At 33.4% G+C, this 25,010-nt stretch overlaps 1 protein-coding gene across 2 annotated transcripts in view; it reads left to right on the plus strand.

Annotated features, from left to right (window-relative positions):
* Positions 1-25,010, plus strand: part of LOC131852175 (mucin-2) — a 122,371-nt gene that overhangs the window by 78,059 nt on the left and 19,302 nt on the right. The window contains exons 2-3 of one of the 2 annotated variants that reach the window (XM_059202824.1): positions 12,442-12,507; positions 13,346-20,936. In XM_059202824.1, coding sequence (XP_059058807.1) covers positions 12,442-12,507; positions 13,346-20,337 — 7,058 coding nt within the window. In that variant the 3' untranslated portion in view covers positions 20,338-20,936. Of the gene's footprint in view, positions 1-12,441; positions 12,508-13,345; positions 20,937-25,010 lie in introns of those variants that run through there. The other variant, XM_059202817.1, reaches the window with a different exon arrangement.

Consider the following 25,010-nt stretch of genomic DNA (forward strand, 5'->3'; position numbering starts at 1 on the left):
GAGTAGAGCTAAACGTAAATATATGCGCCAAAATTTCGATTGAAAGTATTGCTATCTCGCTTTGGTATTGGGAAACATAAGAATAGAAAAGAATACAAAAATCCTTTATTTAAATAAACTTCATGTAAGCACTTTTTAATAGTCATCACAATTTTTTTAATTTACCCGCTACGGTTTCCCGCAGTTATTTCAGTCGAATCAATATATTTGTAAGTACCAAATTGAGTAAAAATAGAAATAATTTATCTAATCAGTGTTCGTAACGCGAACAGACCAGACCCCACAAGCAGCACTCGTTCACGACTGTGTGAATACAATACATTTGTGTGAATACAAACTACCAACTAGCACTATGTAAGGTCTTTGAATAGACTCAAATACTGAAGATTACCGTAATAATTATAATTTTATTGACAAACAACTTTTAATAGCTGTGCAGAGATAATTACTAATAGAAGCAATGTGCGACAACCGCGCGCGCCGCGTCTCAGCCACCCACACAAAAAATGCAGTTTCACTCTCGACTCTGACCCCGATATCGTCTGTGATCACCTTTATGTACCTCTCATTTTTTAACTACAATATATCTATTTATATCAGATTTAATTGTTTCTAATGATAATTATTAATATAGAAATAAAAAATTAAGTTGTTAATACAAAAATTTAGTTGCTATATATCATTGTTTATAAATTACATATGCACTAGTTGATCCGCGCAACATCGTTTAGTCGAATATGGTCTGTTTCTTCAACACTCTATCACCTTACTTTATAAATATGTTAACAAATACTAAACGAAATTTCAGAAATGGTTAATTTGTTCCGAAGATTTCTCTGAACATCCAAACTTACAAGTTTTACTTCTTTATAATATTTTTATAGCATGGATTAAAGATAGACTTTTATACAACGTCGTCTGCGTGGGTACCTCAGTCTAACCTATTTCTGTCAATAAATTTGCTTCGTAAGTTATGTTTCGGATGAAGAATTATCTCAGGCAGTAAAATTATAGAGTACGTAGAAAGAAATAACAATAACAAGCAGTATTACCAAGTCCGTAAAGTCTTTATTGAAAAAGCCTGGACCGGAATGCATTGCATACTTAACCAACCCGAATACCTATTTAATATAAAGTTGCGTAAAATTCGCACATAATAAGTAACAATTTTAACAGTAATTTTAATATTTCAACGGTGAAATACTATGAACATTATAAAAATGTTACTTTCCAAACAGAATACAAAAACTCAGTCTTTTGTAAGGTACCTAATGCTAATTATCTTTCACTTCAATACAATTCGTCTCAGTTCGAAAGTGTTCGAAAATTCGCGAACTAATCGATTTCATGTACTTGACATTCAAGTCGTTTTTGACCACGCAAAAAGCATACAAAACTGATCTGTAAAACAATGCAGTAGAGTTCCAGTTAATTCTAATACAATGAAGCTACGCAAGAAAATACAATATTCTTAATGCGTAGTAAGTTTCTTATTCGAACTCGTTATTTTGATCGATTTGGTTTGAATTTGGAATTAGTTGCTGGCAGTCTAATTTCAAATGTATGTGTGTATCTGCATACTTATTTTTCTTTTTTTATATTTTTCTATTCTAACCTGTAGATGTTCATATTGGGAAAATTGATAACAATAAATTTCTCATTAAATTTTGTATGTAGCTTTAAATAAATATTAACTAAATGTACTAAAGCCTTACTTCTTTATTTTACATACAAAGCTTTCTATTAATTAATTTCCGTAAAATGTAGTGTGCTTATTTATAGTTTTTTTACTATAAAGTCTAGATCAGTGTATTAAACAATATTTGCTTAAATACTGTTTGTGGCCTAATGACTCAAATTATTAAAAATAGCGTTAAAAATGTTGACATGCGGCAATTGGGACCGACACGCTAAACTAATAGCAATTGAAAGCTTCGGCATAATTGAGTAAATACATATTGCTATGACAATTTCAGTAATTCGCACTAAAACAATATAGACTTTGTCTCAACGGTATAAGGTTGGGAATAAAAAAAAATATTAGTGTCAACAAATTGTCAATTTTTGAATGACAACACCTTCAACAACAAAGTCTATTTCGTGGTTGTTACACGCTCAATACAGCGTGTATTATCACATTAGAGGCGTGTGAACAAATTTTGCGGAATGTGAAATTTTTATAAACATTCAGTCATAGACTTTCACTCGATGTCACTTTCCGTGAGGTCAATGTGTAACTGGCTTTATACGACACTAGAATTTTAAAATTCGAATTAAGTATAAACTTTTTCTTCGATTCAAAAATAGAATATCTATTATTTTCAAATGTGTTTGTAAAATATAGTGATGATTTGCTTAGTTAGTCCCGTCGTGTATTTAAAAATGGAATAGATTTAATAATGTTACATATTTTGTTAATATTTACTTTGGCTTTGTTTGGATAGTTTATTTTTATTTGAATAAAATGTTTCTTTTTATGAAGAAATAAGAAACGTTCTTTGTTTACAAAATAACGTCTATAGGTTAATAATTTAAGAACAATGATGGCATTATGTAGTTTCTAATTACTATTTAATATACAAATGTGTCAACCGCGAAAACATCTTTGTTAGCTCAAAAATTAACATGTTAAATTATCATAAATTATAATAAAAACCATGATTAGCATTTCCGGCTTTAAGAAGATATCAAATATATTATGTATTTTTAAAAAACTTTTTTAGCTATGTTTAAACTTATGACTACCTGACCCTCATTTTTTTTTAAATAGTACCTAGTAACGTCAGGTTTGCGTTAATTAATCATAATAATAATTCACACAGCGCGATCTGGACCCAAGTTAAGCTATGTAAAGCTTGTGTTATGCGTATTACACAACTGTTACAAATACATAGATTTTTTTTCGTAAATACGTATATAGTGATACAAACGATTATATCATGAATACAAATGTTTGTACCGTAATGGACCATCGGAATAAGGTAGTATCATAGGATATAATATGATAACGTGATGAGATTTTGTAAAATATATTGCTGTTCATGTATATAGTCGATGGATAGTCGATTTAGGGTGAGATCAGGCAGTGAAACTATATGATAAGAGGCAAGTCAGTGCTATCATGCATATGATAACGTGATGAATGAAGTGCTGTTCATGTATATAGTCGATGGATAGTATTTACCATCAGGCCGTCGTGTCAGTCTACCATTCCAATTACATAAAAAAACTTAAAAATGTAAAAAACTTAAAGATGATTAAATATGTAAAATTAGAAAATCTATTGTCTTTACGTACAAACCATCCGGTTCTCATAATTTAGTAAGTACAATGTACGTACATCTTAAAAACGATTAAATAACTTTGAGTATTATATGCAAAGTGGTACAGTTCCATTTCCCATAACAAACAATTGTTATGGGATTGTTAGGGACTGACCTAGTCACTATTGTGACACGGAATTAAGAAGTTAACCTTGTAACTGTCTGTCTGTCTTGACGTTTGTAAATTAACAGCGAATGTGATAGAGAATAGACTGTTGCTAGCACCCGCCGCGGTTTCGGGTATTTCAATTCAATCAATAAAAATATATAAAAAGATTGTCTATCTAATAGATAGGAAATCTATACTAAAATTATATTCTTACATGAGAAAGTGTCTAATTGTTGCTTTATGTTGTATATTTTTGTTGATGCTAATGAATTTTGATATGTAGATAGATTGGATCAAGAAAATTGATGTTACCTATTATACCTTAGAAATAAACTGCCAGGGCGCCCGCGCCAGAATATTTCTGAGGTAAGGTTTTGTCGTCTGCACAAACTTTCATCTTTTATTTCACCTTATAAATTTTTTGTACTACTATGTTGTCAGACAAGCATACGGTCCATCTGCCCCTCCGATCGATCCCCCGTCCAATTCAAACGGGGATCGAAATTACGACGGCCTGAGCCGAGGTTCGAACCCCTAGTGGTGCCCTCAGACTAAAGTCGTATCCGACAGGCAGGAGTTGGCCTTCAGCAGCTCCATAAGTCCTTCCGCGGCTTTGGAGTGCCATCTGCACTCGCCCCTAACGTCCGGTGAAGCTGTAAAGGCCAGCTACGGCCAACAGCATTAGAGTAGTCCGAAAAAAAAAACGGTCCATCTGATGGTAAATGGTTACCGTAGCCTATGGACGCCTGAGACACTAGAGGTGTTACGAGCGAGTTGAGACACCTTAATATATCCTTCTTGTAAAATAAGATAGAAAGATAGAATAAAATGATAGTTCAGTATACACAGACGTACACGGAGCGTCCGGTAATAATGGTCTATCTATTCCATTATTCTCGCAATCCACATCCAAGTTGCAGTTGCCATCTGTCGCAATATCTTGTAACTGTGATCTCACCGTATCAGTTAGTCACCAAATATCCCATTAAGTACCGGTTGTCCTTCATTATATATATTTGTACACTAGATGTTAACCGCGTCTTTGTTGCATTTTTTTTATAAAAGGTAGATGATCTATATCAATCTCAAATTTAATTATAGCCGTTTTGATGTGAAAATGTAATAAACAGAAAGAATGTAATCTTATCTATCTATATAAATTATATGTAGATATGCTATGTCCGCTCGTGTTATAGAACAAAGTCTATCTTATGTATCTTTGCCTCTTCTCTTTCAGTCACCAAGCAGTAATTTTGTAAAACATTTCTTCAAGGGTGGGATACGGCAGTGTAATTACAGGGTAAAAGGCATCTTAGCACCATCATTAGCATCTCTGGAATGGCAACGTATGAGAGGTATTACAGTCCTCACATCATAACATCATATCCATAATATGCATAGAGAGGTACCACAGTTGCCATATGATAACATGATATCTGTTGTATTTTTCATGCATAGAGAGGTACAATATTCGTCACTTTTTTTTTTTTTTTCTCTTTATTTATTTAGGAGCTTAGCTTATAGTGAGCATGTTAGCTCCGTGTTGTCTTCTTAATGAATTACATAACATCTAAACTTTAAATTACTATAAAAACAAATCTTACCTACTTTTGTCTACAAATTTATAAATTAATACCGATTCTTTTGATGCAGGTTCTGATAAAAAACTCTGAAATATTCCTAAATTATTTTTGTTTACATTTATTTTTTTTAGTAAGATTTGCCTTTCAGTGTTGTTCTTGCGCATTCCATCAACAGATGTTGAACATCATCAATACCACCACAAGTTTGACAATTAGGGGTGTCTACTCTTTTCATGAGAAATCCAAATCTGTTTGATGGAATGTGTCCTGAACGCAATCTAAGTGCTATGACAACATACTTACGACTAAGGTTAATGTTTTGGAACCATGGGATACGAGGGGGTTCACTTTGCATAGTTCTGTACCATATGCCCTTTTCCGTTGATCTTTTATTGAAATATTCTCGCCACATATCATGACATTTTATTTTAAATGTATGTCTGTAACGCCTCTGTAAAGTCACATGCTACCGTAAGAAAATTGCCTTCCGTAAATGCCAATATGTGAAGGAACCCATTGCAATCTGAGATCCACTCCACTGTTTTTAATCTCTTTGATTTGTTTAAGCACAGCATAAGCCTTCGATACTCCTCTGTAACCAGAGGTGCATCGAGTCACATGCTGCAATGCACTTTTGCTGTCTGTCATAATAACAATTCTGTTGTATTCTAAATTTTTAACATAGCCTAACGTCGTCACTTGATAACGTGATATTTGCATAAAAAGTACGACTTTTTTATGCAAATGTTATAAATGTTCTACCTAAAACCTAACCTAACCTAGAACTGTTACCACTTACGACAGTTGACAGTCAGCTTGTATCTAATATCAATAAAAGAACTTGATATTTATCGTGTGATTACAATATGATTAATACAATGACAAGGTTGTTACACAAACTGAATTAGTTACACTAATATCGATCAGAGCCTACTTTTGATATTATAACCAGTACCGATACTAGCGCCTGTTATTTACACAATATACTTGCGTCTAAATACGATTTTGCAATTGTATTATTTATACATAGTATATTTTTTTATAACCTTGGACATTTAACACAGCGCCATCTAGTGCCACGATAAGCAGAAACACTTAATTTTTTTGTTGGAAATAACATGTATAATTTACATATAAAACCGATACCAACAATCATACCCATGAATACAAATGTGTGCTCAGTGCGAGGAATCGAACCTGTGACCATCAGAAGTAAAGTGGTGTACTAAACCATTAGACCACCAAAGCCGTCAAATTCATTTACCAGGGGTTTTTTTACCAGAGGTAGAATATAAAATGTGGTCTGCGTGGATATGACAGTCTCACGTATTTCTGCTGCCAATCAGCTTGTAGCTTTGTAAGCTGCATTTTGGTTGTAGCGTGCAGATTTGACAGTGAAATAGAATTTACAGGTATCTCAGTATCACCTACTTCAGTAGAAAAACAGCTCGCTTTGCAAGCTGTGTTTTGGTTGTGGGGTGCAGTGAAATTGAATTTACAGTATAATAGTTAGTCTTACCTATTTTTGCAGCCATGCTGCTCGCTTTCTATGCTGTGTTTCGGTTAGGTATATGGTGCAGCAGATTAGACAGTAAAATTGAAGTTACAGTATAATAGGTATTTGTCTAGTGTCACATATTTCAGCCAGAAAAAAGTATGCTTTGTAAGCTGTCTTTCGGCTGTAGAGAGCAAATTAGACAGTGAAATTACAGTACAATATGTATTCACCATTCTCACCTATTTCAGCAGCCAAGCAGCTTGCTTTGTATGCTGTCTTTCGGCTGTAGAGTGCAAATTAGACAGTGAAATTACAGTACAACAGATACCTAAGCTGTCTTTCAGCTGTACTGTGCAAATTAAACAAGGGAAGTTAAAAGTTAATAAATATTACGATTCATCTGTCTTTCTAATTCGAAACTTTATATTGTGAACAAAATAGTATATAATTAGTTTTGAGACATATCCGGTCATCTAAAACATGTGTAATCACAGATGTTGAAAGTAGTGTCATCAGAACAGTTTCGTAATCATCATCATGATGGGGCTAATTATGAGAAATAGTCTCAAATTGTGCACAGCTTGTATGATGTTAGACAACTGTTATATTTTCTTAAATACGTTGTTTTATCTAATTATACATATACAATAATATACCGAGGTAGACTCTGTATTCTTAGTGCTATATATATTTATACTACATTTAATTTTTTTACAAAAGATATCCTATGTCCATCCTAGTGATACATTCTATCTTTATAATGATTAATGCCAAGAATACTTTATTAATTTCAGTAATCAGCCGGGCTGGTGAACTTTTAAGTAGTCATTATTTCAATAATAACTTTCAAGTAATACATAATGTCTTTTTCAATTAAAAGTTACAAAGTACTAGTGTGGCATTAGGTTTTACTACTTTGCAACTGTAGGCAATGCAAGTGCATTGACTCAGGGCTTGGCTCACCCACTGACATAGTTATGTAGGCCATCCTACTCACACATACCATATAAGTATATAACCATCGCATTCACCTGCGCAAACTTTTTGCATGTCAGTTTTCCCGCCATAAAAGTTCATACTCCTTTCGAAATGTCCAGCCATTTGAGATTTAAATATGTATTTACGTTTAAAGAGGAACTAAGTAAACTGTTCCATTGTAATAGTTCTGTAATAATTTTATTCACTGAACAAAATTTACTTATTTTGTTATTTTTATAATTAATGTCATATTCAATAATCAAAATATTTTTAATATAAAAGAAGTTATATGATGTTATTAGTACGGAAGTACCGATTGAATAAAAAAAAAGAGTAATCGTCACAAATAATTATTATAATGAATAAAAAAAAATTACGAAAATTTATTTTATACGTTTCACGTTTAATATGTATTTTTAATTGAAACACTTTAAGCAACCATTTCTTTAAAGGCAGTTACCATAATTGCTACTCTCACTATACAGTAAAATCGAATCGAATATTTTGGTTAAAAAAAAAGTTCCGCAGTTTGCAGACATTTTGTATAGCTATGAATTTTTACAGAAAGCATTTCCTCTACAAAACGACAAGTACTGCATCTTACTTTCGTTGAAACCGACAATGGGAAGTAAAAGTGAAACCTGTACCCAGTAAAAATAAACCAGATACAATAAAAATCGGCCAACAAGTTATTTCGTTGCGATATCATCACATGAACTCTTTGTGTACCTATAGAGATACTTGTTCTCTATGAACTGTTCCGACGTATCATTTCTCACGTCTATGCTAAAAACATCTAATCATCGGTTTTGAATTTGGAACACCTCGTCGCCATTGCTGTGAATATAAGCAATTACACTACGTACTTTAACTGTTTTGTTATTAAGTCTATTTTAGTATAAAGATGGAAAAATTATAGGGCATTTTGTTAATAGGAGCGTGTGAAATAATCAGTATTTTGACAGTTTGTTGGGTGATATTAAGTCTTTTGTTTCAACAATAATTATAATTGTTGTACTAGTATTGTATAATTATTATTTAAATGTTATTACTTCAACTTAACCTACATTCTGAATAATGTAATTAATTTTTAAATGACAGAATTTGTTGCGTTGATATGTTGTATTATAAATTAACAGTAGGCGTTGACTCGCCTGTAGATAGAATAGGAGAGGCCCCATCTCGATCTATTTCGCGTTGACTACACGCGCATGCTGTGCTCCCTAGCCATTTGATTGAGACGCTGCCTAACCCTCTCATCAGGATGTTACATTTTGTGATGATACAGAATCTGAACTAATAATATGATAATAAAATATATTTGGCACAGGTTCATTGGTGCAAATATAGGTAAAAGGACGTACTGAATAAAATTGTAAAACTTCATTAACATAATCACATGCAGTCATGCTAACTGACCTTCTAATTACAATTGGAATAATGTCAGTGACCCAGTGATAGCAAATATTGAATGAGCGCATGACCATATTGTTCAAAGATATGCGTAGATTGTAATCAATCGACTGCTTGTTGCGGTGACCCGTTCCATTCGCAGGAACTGTTACTTTCTCATGATATTTCTGTTACATGATTTATTCATCACTAGTTGTGGTCGCGATTTCTTTCGCATCTACTTTCAGGTCGTTTCAAGGTTCCGTGTCTTTTAGTATAACAGTTTGTACGCTACTGGCTGTTTACCGCGGTATGGTGTTTGCCTTAATTCATAAAAATACTATATATATTAAAAAAAAAATCATAGTTCTCTGAAACGACAACGCATGTAGTATCACGGTTCTCACATGATAACGTAGTGCAATTCACGATTACATGCGACGGTCCCATATAAGCATATGGGAAATAAGATTGTTTGCAATTTCAGTTACATGAAAAAATAATACGTTCAGTAGCTCGCATGAATCCGAACCTAAAATATACGGAACCGATTTTTTTAAATTTAAATGGAATGATAACCTTAAACCGAAGCAGTTTACAAAGCACTCTGATTCATGGCTGAAATGGGTAAGACAGAGGTACCCACGAAGACTTTGTAATTTTTGGCAAGATATACCTCAGTATATAGGTATAGGTAGATAATTGCGAACTTTATGCATTTAGCAAACAACGGAGTTAATTTTTTAAAGAGGGTGTTATTAATGAGAATAGTAGCCATGTACCATGTCAGTTCGACTTCCACGCGGTCCCCTCTGGAAATCATCGTGCTCAATTTCTGATAATTTCACCACTATGCCAAACTGTGAAGTGAATTCAGGTTAGTTTGCCCTTTGAATCGTGACGAAATCCTATTATCCTTCACTGGTGCCCCGCCAGCATATACCGTTAGTACTGGCAGGTGCAGTATTCCATTATCATATCTGAAAAAATAAATTCAAGAGTCCGGAACTGAAGAAAATTTTTTTTATTATATAAATTGAGTTTAGGGTTTTTGTTACCAAACATGTCAACCCAGGAACTGAAGTAAGGAAGGAGTACTGATATTTAGGCATCGTTTAGTAAAACATATGTGTAACATACAAGCATCAGCCCTACAGCTGTATTAAAAAAATCAGGTATTTATCTATGTCACCAACAGGAACTGTGTCTCTGTCACTGGGTTGACGTGAGGCGCGTTTCTGATGAGGCACACTGACACATTTTGTTTGCTGTCCGTTTCAATCAAGTTCTTTTATGAGTTGACCATATGTACCATATGTAATCAATATACGGCCTCCGTAATCTAGTTGTACACCGCCTTACTTCCGATGGTCGTGAGTTCGATTCTACGCACTGTGCAAACATTTATATTCATGAGTATGATTGTTTGGCCATTATGTATGTATTTACAAAAAAATTATCTATCTATCTATTTCTTACTAAACAATTCATATAACTTTTTATATGAATTGTTTAGTACTAAACCACCGAGTTCGCCTTAAATCTAATATCATTAGATAGTATAAAATAAAGTCGCTGTCGATGTCTGTCCGTCCCTATGTATCCTTAAATCTTTAAAACTACTCAACGGATTTTGAAGCAGTTTTTTTTTCAATAGACAGAGTGATTCAAGAGAAAGATTTATATGTATAATACATGTACACCCGGGCAAAGCCGGGACGAGTAGCTAGTTTTAAAATAAATCATAACTCACACTACATCACTCTATACTAATGTACATTTAATACTACAAAAATAATTTCCGAAATTGGTACAGTGGCTCCGGAGTTTATTCGTACATAACAGAATTCGCTCACTCTCTCTCCCTTTAAAATATTAGTACAGATTGAACGGAAACATTTATTTGATTACTTGTTGCCAGCATTCTAAACCCTAAATTATATGAATAAGACTGTACAAGACATTGATCATTGTGATTATGTGCTCTAACTGTGCTTGCACAAGACATTTCACTTACGAAAGTGCATGCTGTGAGGTAAGGGACCGATCCCTCTGGGAAAAAAACTTACGCAAAACCACAGAACAATACTAACAACAGTCTGAAAATATTGCTGTTATTTTTTCTCACAATTACACCTTAGGTTTCCTGTTTCGGAGATATTCTAGTACCACAGATTCTGTCTTATCTTACATTAATTCTAAAGAATAGTACCTAATCTAGATTTGTTGGTGTCTAGGCTTTAGCAATTGCGAACATTAATTTGAAATTTGAGTGTTTTAGAATATGCACTTAAGTCATATAGTTATTGTATGTTCAGTCCAAAACGTAGAAATATTTCTCCTAGGGAAATCTTCAAACATGATATTTGGTGTCGAATATTACATTCCTCAATTACCCTGACATCACTTTATCAGATTCTGACATGATAATGAAGCCAGCTCGAACATATATCTGTCCAAAGAGAAAAAAGTACTAATATTGCTATTAAAAATAATATTAAATTATTGGGTTAGTGGTAGAAGGGTGAAAGTTTAGGATTGTATGTATGTTATAACGCCTTATCATTAAAATATTTAATTTCGTTCAAAAAACAGAAAAAAATTGGGACAAAATTAACTTGAATTGAATTGACCAGCCTTGTCACTTAGGTGTATTAAAAATAGTTAAGATCTATTTTCAGGCTTACTGAATATACACACAAAAGCCAGCAAATAAGCAAGTTTTAATGGTTTAATGAATGTACTGATATTGTTTAGTTATTTATATAATATAGTAACATTATCACCGTTTTTCGTCACGACTGCCCAACAACGCTTTCTATTTATATCTAAAGTTGAACTAGTAGAGAATGTTCTATAGCAAGCTTGCCTTTTGTATACGTTTTATTGTACAATAAAGAATAAAGAAAATATTTGAGTAACACGTTATAGTCATTAATAGCTAATAGTCTAGAACCTTGAGGCCTTGTTTGCGACTTTCTATGAGACATCTAACCAGTCTAACCTTACGAGTGGAGTTACGAAACTGATCGCATTAATTCGGCGAATTTTGTTTAGGCATACTCATCATAAAGTTATCTTTGGTTGCTGCTTATCATCACATGGACCGTCAGTTTAATTACCATTCTAATTTTTAACTTCAGTTCACTGCTACAATAGATGACAGGTACCAGTTCTGTATAAGTAATTTACAATGAAATTTGTTATTCATATGATACAATTTTTTTACCGATTTTACTTATTACAACCGCCTGTTACTTCACTGCCTTTTCTTACTCTTCAACTTACATCTAAAAAGCAAGCCGCTTGCTTAAGTAAGAGTATTAAAGTATTAAATAAGAGTAGTAAGAGAAGGCAGTAAAGTTACAGGGGTGAAATTACACATGATAACGTGATGTGTGATAATAGGCGACATTTATCATCATGATGGCCGTCAGCTTTGCCATTCTAGACATAAAAAAAATATATGCATATATAATACTTTTACTTCACTCTCAGGTGACGCGTGCAATATTGAAAGTACCAGGTAATAGTAAAAAATGCTCTCTTTTGTTGCAGATTTAAATAATGAAGATACTATAGAAGCATCAAGAATAAAAAGGGAGGGTGTCCCGGAAAATAGGGGTGAGTTTCAAATTCTTACCTCTTTCTTATTCTTCTGTATAAATTTTCTGCCTTTGCTTGAATGAATATGTTTCTAATCTGTTAGCTATTACTCTATCTGTTCCAGAAGATATATTACTTCCTATATTCTTTTATTCTTTGTTATAATATATTTAACTCTTTAAAGTATTGTTATATTCATTTATATACATGCCTATTTATTTTGATGATTGGTGATATTTTGAAATTGATACATAATTTAGAAATACCATAACTGCATAAAATTCAATAAGATAAAAAATACAATATCATACAACTTGTTGCCACATAATGCGATTTTAAATACATCCAGAACAATTCAGAAGTTTGCAACAATTTTTAGTAGTTTTAAAGTAAATAAAAATATTATATATTCATATAACTTACATTATTAGAACTCATTCGTATGTACCAAATTACCTTATACGGTAATTTAAATTGGTCTACTTTACGCGTATAATTATTTTTTATTTCAGATAATTGCATATTATTTCGTAATAATCTAATGTAATTGGCAAAATTGCATTCAACTAACCTTGAGTTCTCTTCAATATATCACCAACATTAAATAAATTTGAGTCGTTGTACAAAATTAGTGCTAACACAAACAAATTTGTCGTTCTCGTATCTATTAGTGTCTTATTTATTCTATTCTACTTGTATTTGCATTATTAATTGTATGTTTTTTCTTTCTCTTTCAAATCTAATCCCCGGTCGTGGTCAACAAATCAACTCAACTGGATTATTGTATTATAACGCACCTCCAACGTTCACAATCCTATCCACGACTTGATTGACTATGACGGCAATGATGACGTAGACTTGACAGTTCTTCTTGTTAATGACCAGAAGAAAAACGACTATAATACGAAGATTGGGAGGTACCACAGCGTGAAACCTCTCATTGGTTTACTTACATCGACAGCCCGAACGTTCATCCAAGATGGCGTAACCACGGAATTTGCTACGCAAATCCTCGGAACAACTTTAGATAACGGTCGCATCTATGCGCAACTCCTAACTAAATCGTCCCTAGTACTTTACAACAAGCCTTCAAATGTAGACGAACCAGTCATTGTAAAACCAACACGTGTACACTCCAATTTTGATGGTCAATGGAACGTTAAGCAAGATTTAGGCTTCATAGATCCAGAACAATTTGTTCTTAAAAATACTGACTATTTGGCTCCAAGTAGTAAGATGGATATAGTCTATGCTAGCAAGCCAACAGATGACAATCTTAAATATTGGGGTTCTCCAACTTCTCCTGAAAATCAGGTTGAAAATCAAATTTTCGATGAACCTGTCGGTCGTAGGATACAACCATTTAAAGAAATTCCGCGATATGTTCAAAATGAGGCCTTTAATTTCCTTGACGGTCCAGCCATTGACGGAGAAAAGAAGTTGGAATTAATTGTAAATCCATCAATTTTAGAAAATGTTAATACCTTACATCGCCAAAATAAAGCTTATGAACCAGTAACAGAGTCTATTAAAAATGAATCTCGTAGTAAAGAAGATAATATAGATGAATCGAATATTGTTAAAGTGAAACCCGATTACGACCTCCCTACTTTTACTATTAAAAATGAATTTTCTCCAATATTTTATTACATTGACAACGTTGAATCACGACACGCAGCACAATCAGTTCAGCAAACAAAACTCCCAAAGAAATTGTTTGGTCAAAAAAGCGAACCAAGACCAAAGAAAACATTCACGTACGAGGGATTTGCTGACTTTACAACAGTGGTCGGTGATACTGTAATTATATTTACGCCTAATACAGATCTTAACCGTCCCCAAAATCCTGACGAAGTGAACGTTTTCCCATCAGCGAAGCCAATCGACAAATTATCCACTAAAATAACATTCCTTGCTGCCGATATTCCTGTAGCTACCTCTACATATAAAGCTCATGAAGTTAATTCAGTCACAAAACTTACTGATAATAGGCCAAGCTTGGAAACACCAATATATAATGATGAAGAATTAAAGAAAGTACATTATGATATCGATAATGGAAACCTTAATCCTATTAAAGTACAGTATAATAATGGATTTGATTTAAATCTTGATGTAATTCAACCTTCCGAGGCATCTATAACAACGACAGAGAGTACTCAACTAACTCATGATTTGGAAGTTATCCCAATAAAAGAATACAGCTCGATTGCTACTGAACCTCTGTTTCCAGTTCAGCCTTCAGCAACGGTAGTCGACGACTTCAAAGAATCAGTTGTTACTGAGAAAGATTTGCGTGAAGTATTTATCAATTCTGAGGAGGAATCTGAAAATACTGCTGCAGAGGTTACCGAAAAAATTGAAGATGAAGAAGAAAATGATAACCAGAGTAAAGATACAACTACTGAAGTGGAAGACATTATGACTACGACAGAAAGTGGTCACAGTGAAGAGTCATCAGAAGAAATAGAATCTACAACGGAAACGAATCATGATGCGCATCGAGAAGTTTTTTGTACTGAGGGCCTTGAAACACGATCTACAATGACTACGGCTTATAAAACTTTGACTTATTTAACAACTTACTTTATACCTCTAGAAAGTACTGAAACTACTACTTCAATTAAATCTGATGTTGTTGTGGAAAGTGATGTTGGATATCTTACAAATATAGTATGTAAAAGTGATGTAAATATAGAACCGACAGCTGTCATATCAATAGATATAGAGTCGTCAGTTGTTACTAACATTGAAGTTCCAGAGTCTGTTTCAAAGGAAAGTGTAATTCATAATAGTCATCAGCCTGAAGTAGTTACAGAATCATCACAAACTTTAGATGAAGTTTCTCCAACATCAGAAGAAAGTGATGCAACTACAAACATAAATAGCGATGAAAAAGATAATCTTGAACTGGTTACGCAAGAAAATCCTGTTAGTATCGAAACAACAACAGAACATGTTACAACGAGTCACAGTCATATTGAACTATCTGTTAGTACGGAACATTCTACAATACCTACTGAGAAATCTACACCACAAGAAGATAAAGAAGATACCGAAAATGAAATAGATCTTATTTACAAAACTCTTTACACGACATACACATATTTCACTACATTTTTCGGTGACCAGACATCAAGTATAGCTAGTCATAAAGCCATTGTAACGAATATTATTACATCTACCGTTGATCTGTCTAAATTAGATCCTACTTTACTTGGAGCTTTCAACGAAGATGAAATTGCCCCGACTAGTGTCGGTATTGGTCGACCAACGGAATCATTTCATATAAATAGTATAATTGATTTAGTAAAAAATAAGGATGTACTAGAATCAGTTGAAATAGATAATGTCTATGCTTCTCAAACTCCAACCCCATTTTTAGGGGATGATGTTATTGATAGTATTAAGCCTGATGCTGTAAAGACTTACTATACTACTTATACATTCTTTACAACAATTTACGTAGGTACTGATGCTAACGTATGTAGCAGAAGTGAGATATATACAAATTATGTTGGACCTGAAGAACTTATACCTACAAAAAGTAATCCATTAGCAACAGAAATTACACGTGCCCCTTTTAACTTTAGAAATTGCAAACAAATAAAAGCTGAACCTCAAGTAAATTTGGAAGATAATTCGTCCGTAGAATCTAGTGTTAGTATGGAGGAAAATCAACATCCATCAGAGAACAAGAAACAACAAGAAACTATTCCTCAACCAAGCCCAATTGAAGTAGACATGCTGTTTAGTGTGGAATCAAATCCATTGGAAACTGAAAATTCATATGTAACTGATGTAAAATCATCTTCATCGAGAGGAGAATCAAAATTATTAGATAATAACAATATTTTAGAAGATCAGATAAGTTCAGAGAGCAATATAGACGAAATTATGCCATCACCGACTCTTTTATTGCAGACAAGTTATACCACATTTACTTACTTTACTACAATGTATATAGGTAAAGATTCTAGTAATGTGAAAAGTCGCTTGGAAACTATTACTAATGTCGTTACTGAGACAATAATGCCAAAGAAAGAACAGCAACAGGAAGAGGAAAATAATTTACCAATCACTTACTACACAACATTTACTTATTGGACAACATTGTATAAAGATAAATCGACTACAATTACTAGTCGTGAAGAAATTGTTTCAAATGTAGTCACACCACCTGCTCAGACTTTACAAACTATCAGTCCAATTGATACAACGCCTATTGACGTAGAAAGCGTATTACCACCCAAAGATTTAGAGGTTGAATTAAAACCTTCGCTCGTTGACGATGGACTAGAACAGGGCGACGGTAAAGTAACTATGTTTACTACGTATACATATTATACAACCTTCTATTCTGGTAACACATCTCATATCTTAAGCAGCCTCGAAACTGTAACTAATATTGTAGACAATACTAAACTTATTGAAGATAATCAGATAGGTCGAAAAGTTCCATCTGGGTCTATCGATAAAAACTTAATACAAGATAATGGCAAAAAACATCAAATATCGCCAACTGTTGTCAAGGAAGAAATCACCCCCACGAAACTTCCGGATCTTTCCTCTGCTTCACCGACTATACTGTTAGGTACATACATAGATAATTTATTTGCCGAGATCAAACCACCAGAAGAAAGTTCATCTACTCCAAGTTCTGAAAAGAAAATATTATTTTCGCAAGTTGCTGTTATTTCGGGAGACTCTACAGTAGTCACTAGTGATAACAAAACTTTGAAAACGGAAATTACATCTAATTACACAACAACTTTAAATCCTTCAACAAATTCTGATGCTTCTATAATTACTGCTGCACCAGAAGTAATTCAAAGTTCAGTTGCAGAACCAGAAGTTACAACTGAATTCAAACAAGAATCAGAAGAGGATGAGGAAGAAGAGACAGATAACAGAAAAAAGAGTCGACTTACATTTACACCTAAAAAGCCTACATTTACTCCTGTGATTATACCTTTTGCATCAAGAAATAGGCCAACTTTTAGTCCTAAACGTGTACCTTTATTAAGTAGTGCAACTACTATAACACGTCAAGATTTTACACCAACTATAACAGCTACACCTACATTAAAGTCAGTGAGACCATCTGGATTTGGATCAAATAGAAAACAATCTGCTTTTCCTGGTTCTTCAAGTCAAGGAAGAAGATTTTCAGGACGAAACAGTGCTTCTGGTTTATCTTCAAATGCTCTCTCATCATCAAGAGCAAGCGGTTTCTCCCGAGGAAGCATCCAACCTACTTCGAGGAGAACTGGATTTAGATCTAGTTCCTTGAGAAGCAATAGTTTAGATTATGCAAGTAGATCTGCTGTACCAAAAATTAGACCTACAGCTATATCTAGATTAAGAAATGGAAGACAATCAGTTACTGTGCCATTCCCTGCAGCGGAACAAAATGAAGCTGATACTTTTGCAACCCAACAAGATGAAAGCGCGACTGAACCCTTGGAAGAAGTTACTGAAACTCCAGTAAGAACTACAAATAATCCCTTATTACGATTTAGAAGACCACCAATTGCTAGACAACCAGGCACTGCTATAACTCCTCGATCTACAACGCCATCTTCAAGAAGACCTACAAATCGCGGTCGAGTAACAACTACAACAAGAAGAACTACCACCCGATCGACACCCAATCCTCTTTTATCGCTACGACGACAAAGACCGAATTCGTTATTTCCTAGAAGAAATTTATTCCAGAAGCCCGAACCTGAACCGGAAGACGAAATTAAAGAAAACGAGCAAAAGGTAGAGGAAAGTGAAGAATTATTGGAAGAAGAAGAAGAATTTGAAGAGGACAACGATTACGATTCATCGGATAGAAAGGAAAATCATGTTACTACACCCTCGACTCCTGCACCAAAAAAGAATAATATAGTACAAATTAGACCATTTGCTTTAAGGAGGAGAACTAAGCGTCAAGTAGATTATGGAAACAGAAAATACTCAACATTTCGGAGGCCTGGTATAAAACCACCATCTACACGACGTGCTGATCCTGAACCAGAAACTGAAGCCCCTGTATCATCTACTCAAAAACAAAGAAGTGGAAATAGATTCAGTTCTCGTACCTCTGGAAATTCTAGAACAACCACTGTCTCGTCTCCAAAATCTTCATCGAGGCAACCATTTATAATTCGTGGCGAGAGTAGAACAACAACATCTGCTCCAAGCTACAGAAGAGGGAAAACAAGACCTTCATCTAGAACTACAACGATTTCATCTAGACCTAAGGCACCAAGACTTACAAATAGTAGAAATTCTCAAACAGAGAGATCTCGTTCCACTTCTTCTCGAACAACCAATAGATCTAGATCTCGTACTACAACGAGTAGAGCATCTAGTAGACAGAGAGGTTCGTATGAGAATACTAGTGGAGAAAGATTCCTTCATAATCACGCCTTGAATGATGGAAAAATAACTATCACACATCATGTACCAACTGAAGTTACCATTCCTGTTGTCAATGGAAAAATAACTGAATACAAAAATGTTTTATCAGCAACGCCAAGTATTGAAACATTGTTAAGGAATCAAGTTTCGACATCGATTGGACCAATTGGTAATCCACAATTAGTTCTTGTTCAAGAATCGACGGAATTAGCTGAAAACGGTGCTACTAAAGTAATAAAGTATCTTTTACATGAAACTCCAACTACAACTGTTATATTCACTCCAACCACTATACGAGGACGTAGAACTTCGTATTCGCATATATTACCAAGTACAGTTTACGACGTGGAGGCAGTCACACAAACAGTTGCACCTGAAATAAATTCGAACGTGCCTTTGGCTAATTTATTATTATCTCAGTTGCTTCTTGGTAATCAACAACCTGCGATCAACCCTCTCCTCGCGTTACAAGGACAGGGTTTGTTACCGCAACAAGCACAAACCCCTGTAACCGAATTTAAAACCAGAACTACATCATACGTGACTACAGTTACTGATGCCAGGGAAACAGTGCTTCCTATTACATTTAGGGGTAAAGCTATTTTAACTACTATAGTTGATCCTACTACTAGTGTGGTAACTGCCACTGAATTTGTTACAGATACAATAGTTACTACACCAACTGTCTTAGGTCAAGCTCCGCAATTTAATTCACTTCTTCTTCCTCTACTTCTTCAGCAGCAACAACAACAACAATCACAACAAACACTCTCATTGCAAACACCCAATCCTCTTCTAGGACTGACACCTGAATTATTGCAGAATAATAATAACAACAATTTTCTGCAAAACAATTTAAATAGCGATATTTACAGCATTAGCCCCAAACCTAATATTTTGTCCGATTTTAATAGCAATGAAGGTTTTCTCGATGAAACTTCAATAGATAATGAAGAGGATGCTTTGCCGCCACCTCCTGTTACTGAAAGACCTTCTCGTAGAAGCAGGCCTAAAGCTCCGAAACCAGCACCAGCGCCCCCAAAATTGACTAGCGTAGTAACTTTATACGTGTCTGGGAGATATCCTGGGGAGTTCAGCACCGTATTATCAACAATTGTTTCTGATGATACACAAACTGTTAGAAAACGTGAAGCTATTTACTATGAAGATGTTAAAGTATCGCCCTCTTTATGGCCGACAATAGAAGAGCTATCTAGCTCACAGGCCGATACCGGAGACGCAGTTGTATCTGAAACAGAGAAGTACCTCGACAAATCCATAGAAAATCAAATAGAAACCCAAAGTTTGGAAAGTATTGTAGGTGAATTAAGCAAACATATAAAGTACGATGCGTCACCGACCTATGTTGTACAAATGGCGAGTCCACCCTCCCTTAGGAGTAGTACACAACAAAGTACGCTTGATGACGTGTCGTGAAACAACATACAAATGGTTAGGTGTATAAAGTAATGGTTTAGTTATTTATTTACCATTGTATCATAGTAGTTAACTATGAATAGTGCCTTATAGCTGTAACAATTTTAGTTTATAAGAACAAAATACTCTTTTGTACTTGATTAGTTGTATCCATTTACATTTACTTATGGTCGCCAAATATGTCTCTCCTATATGTTAGGGATGCTCGATATTCATTAATATTACAATATCGATATAATGATGTTTAAAAAATTCCCATACGAAATGCAAAATGTCATGCTATCAGATTGAATCCTATACCTGATACCGTAAGTCCTAAAAGTCATTTGAAATGCAAAATAACAAATAGGTCATTCATTATTCATTGTTTTCTAACATCGATGTTTCTCACTCTATATTTATCGATATAAACATCGATGTTTTTTTAATATCGATCATCCCTACAATACGTTACCAAGTTTAATGCTTTGGTTACTGCGATATTATATAGGTAACTGTACTCACTGCCTAAGAATAAGTCTAGTTAATTGATATGTAATTATGGTTCGTAATACTCGTTCTTCCTTCGCTTGTGACTGTAAATTGCGAATACGACTTGAAATGTTAAAACAATAAATAAATTGTAAATTGTCTATGTATTCATTTCGTTCATGACATCTTTACATATTTTAAACTGATTCATTTCATTCAAGGTTAATTGTCATTCGGTTTGATAATTTTGGGAATTCGATTGACTAAGCCAGAGAAATACCAATAATATATTTAGCAATTTTATATAATGAAATTTAGTTACTTTTATATTTCATAGTGGGATATTTCTATATTCTTTTTAAGATAATAATTTTTGGCCTCGGTTATCTAGCGGTTTAGCACACTGCCTTTATTACGATGTCGACTACGAGGTTCGACTCCTCGCACAATGCAAACTTCGTACGTATATGTAAAGATTGTTTGTATTGGTCTGTTTTGTGATTGTATTTAATGATGGTTTGCTCAAGTTGGGACTAGTGATGGTGACGGTATGTGTATTGTCCAGAGTTATTATGAATAAGTACTATAGTGCTATAGTACTACAGTGCACTTTATCATGTTATATCATTTTATCAAAGTTACAATAATAAATATATAAAAAAATATCAAAAAGGTTTACTCAAGTCACGGTTTGTAACCTTGGCAAAAGATCTAAAATCTATGTGTATAACTGCAACATTGTAGTATTTTCAAAGTTCTATGCTTTACAAATAAATATAAAAAGTACTAGTTAATTATAACGTTAAAGTAAGAAATACTTTGATCAAAATATAGAAAGCATAAGACTCTCACCCTCAACCTCGTAAGTGGTTTGGTATGAAGATTAACGATAGGTGACAGGAGCTGTTGGTCTACACCAACAGGTCTTGTCACCTAATGTTGGGCAAAAATAAGCTAATTTATTATCTTTCTGATGATATGAGATCTCTCTGTATACACTGCACGTGTCTTGGCGTGAACAAAACGGACTAAAATTCTACAATAAAAAGATGGTCCCACTTTATGGAAGGTCCAACATTTCTCTTATGAACGTTCCTTTAGACTTAAGGAACGTTATAACTCTGTTTAAATGTTTTGAAGACCTTCTAAGACTTTATACTTTGTTGAAATGACATGGGTTGACTTTATAATGACTTGACGATGATGACTTACGACGACGGCAGAAAACTGGTGACTCCTGATGGTCCCGGAAGGTTCCAACCTCTCCTGCGCATCCAACCACCTACAAGGTGAGTTTAATATTAAAAAATAAGTAAATAATGTTTTGACGTTAGTCTGTAATATTAAAACTGACGGTTGCATGTTCTTGACTTCGTGTAAAGTCATGTAAATACATTTTCTAATTGTTAATTATAATTTACTAATACAAAAATAATGATAATTATATTCATTTTCAGAAGGTAATGTAATAAATATTATATTTATATATATTAATAACTAGCTATTCCCGCGACTTCGTCCGCGTGGATTATAACTTTATTTTTCTAAAATAAAAGTAGCCTAAGTTACTCCTTATTACATCAGCTTACTTGTCAAAAAAAGTCCCGTCAAAGTCAAACAACAAGACAAGGAACAAACAGACAGACAGACAGACAAAAATTGTAAATAATGTTATTTTGATGTTTGTGGTTATCTATATTACAAACAGACACTTCAATTTTATTTTTATGTATATTATATAAGAAATGCAAAGTTTTGAAATACTCGACTTTAAAATTAAAGTTGTATAATCGATAATTAAAAATTTGTAATTTTGTAATTATTGCGGTATCATATTAAACGTTCATTATGTTGTATATACGTACAATTCATATTATATTATTGGAACACTTGGATATCATATGTTGACGACCTCAGTGATTTAGCGGCTTCGCACACCACCTTAATTCTTATGGTCGCGGGTTCGATTTCTCACACAATACAAACATTTTGTATTCATAAGTATTATTGTTTGCATACTCTGGGTATTTCCTATATATATTATGTATGTATTTAGAAAAAATGTATTACAAGTATTTATATCAGTTATTTACCTTTAACACAAGCTCTGCTTGTCTTGAGACTAGATGGCACTGTGTGTATTATCCTGAGCTATTAATAGAATATGCTATCCTTACTTAATATTATAAATGCGAAAGTAACTCTGGCGGTCTGTCTGTCTGTCTCGCTTTCACGTCAAAACTACTGAACCGATTTAAATGAAATTTGGTACACAGATAGTCTAGACCCTGTGAAAGGACTAGAAAGGCTACGTTCTAATGAGTAAAAAGGGTTGTAAGGGGTTAAAAGAGGGGATGAAAGGTTGTATGGAAGAATCGTCATCTTTTGAAGATAGAAACTTGAAACTTATTTTTAAGGTTGTTGATTAAATACTAATAAATATGACATTCAAAGTTTGTAAAAATGTTACCTTTAAAATAAATTAAAATAAAATAAAAAAAATAGGGGTAAAATTTTTTACCTAAAGTGGATTGAAATTTGTATGGAAAATTTTATTTACCTTTTTTGGGTTCCATTATTACATATTTTTTCTTTGCTTTGTCGAGGTCACTATAACACGCGGACGAAGTCACGGGCACAGCTAGTAGAAATATATAGTCAAGAACTTGCAACCTGATCTGTAGCTGTATATAAAAAATAAGTAGATTAACAAATAGTAGATGTAAGAGTAGATTGTAGTTGTAATGTGAACTTATGTAGAATATTATTGTAGATATTATTTTAATAATTATAACAGAAATTATCACCTTTTAAATACTTCGAACTCATTATAAAAATAACTTCAAAGCAAGCTGCTTGACGGCTAAAGTACATAGGTGCGACTAAGGTAGCTCGCTGACAGCTTTTCACAGTCTGCCTGTAGTTAAACCTGGTCTTTCTAATTAATATCTGAATTAATATATACATATATATATATAACTAAATATATAATATACTTAATATTAAATTACAATTAAAAAAAAAAATACCTTGATGTCTTTTCTGTTTTGGAAAAATTTGACCTAAAAGGCAGGTCATATGATTTGAATGTCATTTGAGTAATGAGTTATAGTTATTTATTTATTCCAAATGTGATAATTTTTGCATTGGCGTGAAATTAATTATTTTATAATATTAGATAAAAATAATACATAACTATATCAGCATATTGTTTATTTTTTATTCTTTTAATGTAATTAATATATACACATCTGTTTGTATGTTTGTCACATAACTCCTCTTGAACGTCTGGGCTGATTTGTATGAAATTTTGTGTGTATATTTCTAGGGTTTCCTGCTTTTAGTAGGTGGCATTACTACTCCAGACAGGATGACGTCTACCGCGTTAGCATTGTTTGTTTAGCATAATTTATTATTATTTAATAATTTTTACTATAAAATTTACAAGAATCTTCTTAATACATAAAATAAGAACATAGTTATGTTTTTTTAAATTAAATACTATATTAATCTAATTCTTATATTTTTTCACGGGATTTTATTATAATGTGTATAATGGAATTATACATAGAGATAAACAATGATGCTGATGACATTGATACTACTATTGATATTACTATTGATATATGTTTGTGTAGACAACGGTCAGTATAAAATTAATATTAAAATAATTAATTACGCCAACAGTTGTTACATACTAACCTAACTATTGTAGAACTAATAATGCACTGTTACAGATATCAACTGTGGCTGTAAATGCTTCTGCACGCCAATACTTCGGTATTACAATAGATAATCATGGGGGTAAGATAATTGTTAGCAATATGGAATAATATTCCTATTGCTATCAATTTATGGTAGATTGATAGGCCACCATGTTACCATGGAGGTCAACTCCACGTATTTATCACGATGGTTCCCCCTTGAAACCATCGTGATAAATACCTGGTGAATTTCTACGTTGGTCTACCTGACATGACCTGGTACTCGTCTTATCATCCTCCACTGGTAACCCGCTAACGTATACGGTATAGCGCAGACAATAGCTAGTCAATACGTTTATTATAAATTCAGTAACTTATTTTAATTAGTGTAAATAAACTCTTTGTTGAAAATCAAAGTTAATATTGTGGGTACGTTGCATTTTCTATTTATTATTTGTCAAAGTAATCTCTGATACACATAACATCTATTAAAGTCAT

Source organism: Achroia grisella, unplaced genomic scaffold (assembly GCF_030625045.1).
Source record: "Achroia grisella isolate CSIRO2021 unplaced genomic scaffold, CSIRO_AGI_Agris_v1 utg1174, whole genome shotgun sequence".
NCBI classification, from domain to species: domain Eukaryota; kingdom Metazoa; phylum Arthropoda; class Insecta; order Lepidoptera; family Pyralidae; genus Achroia; species Achroia grisella.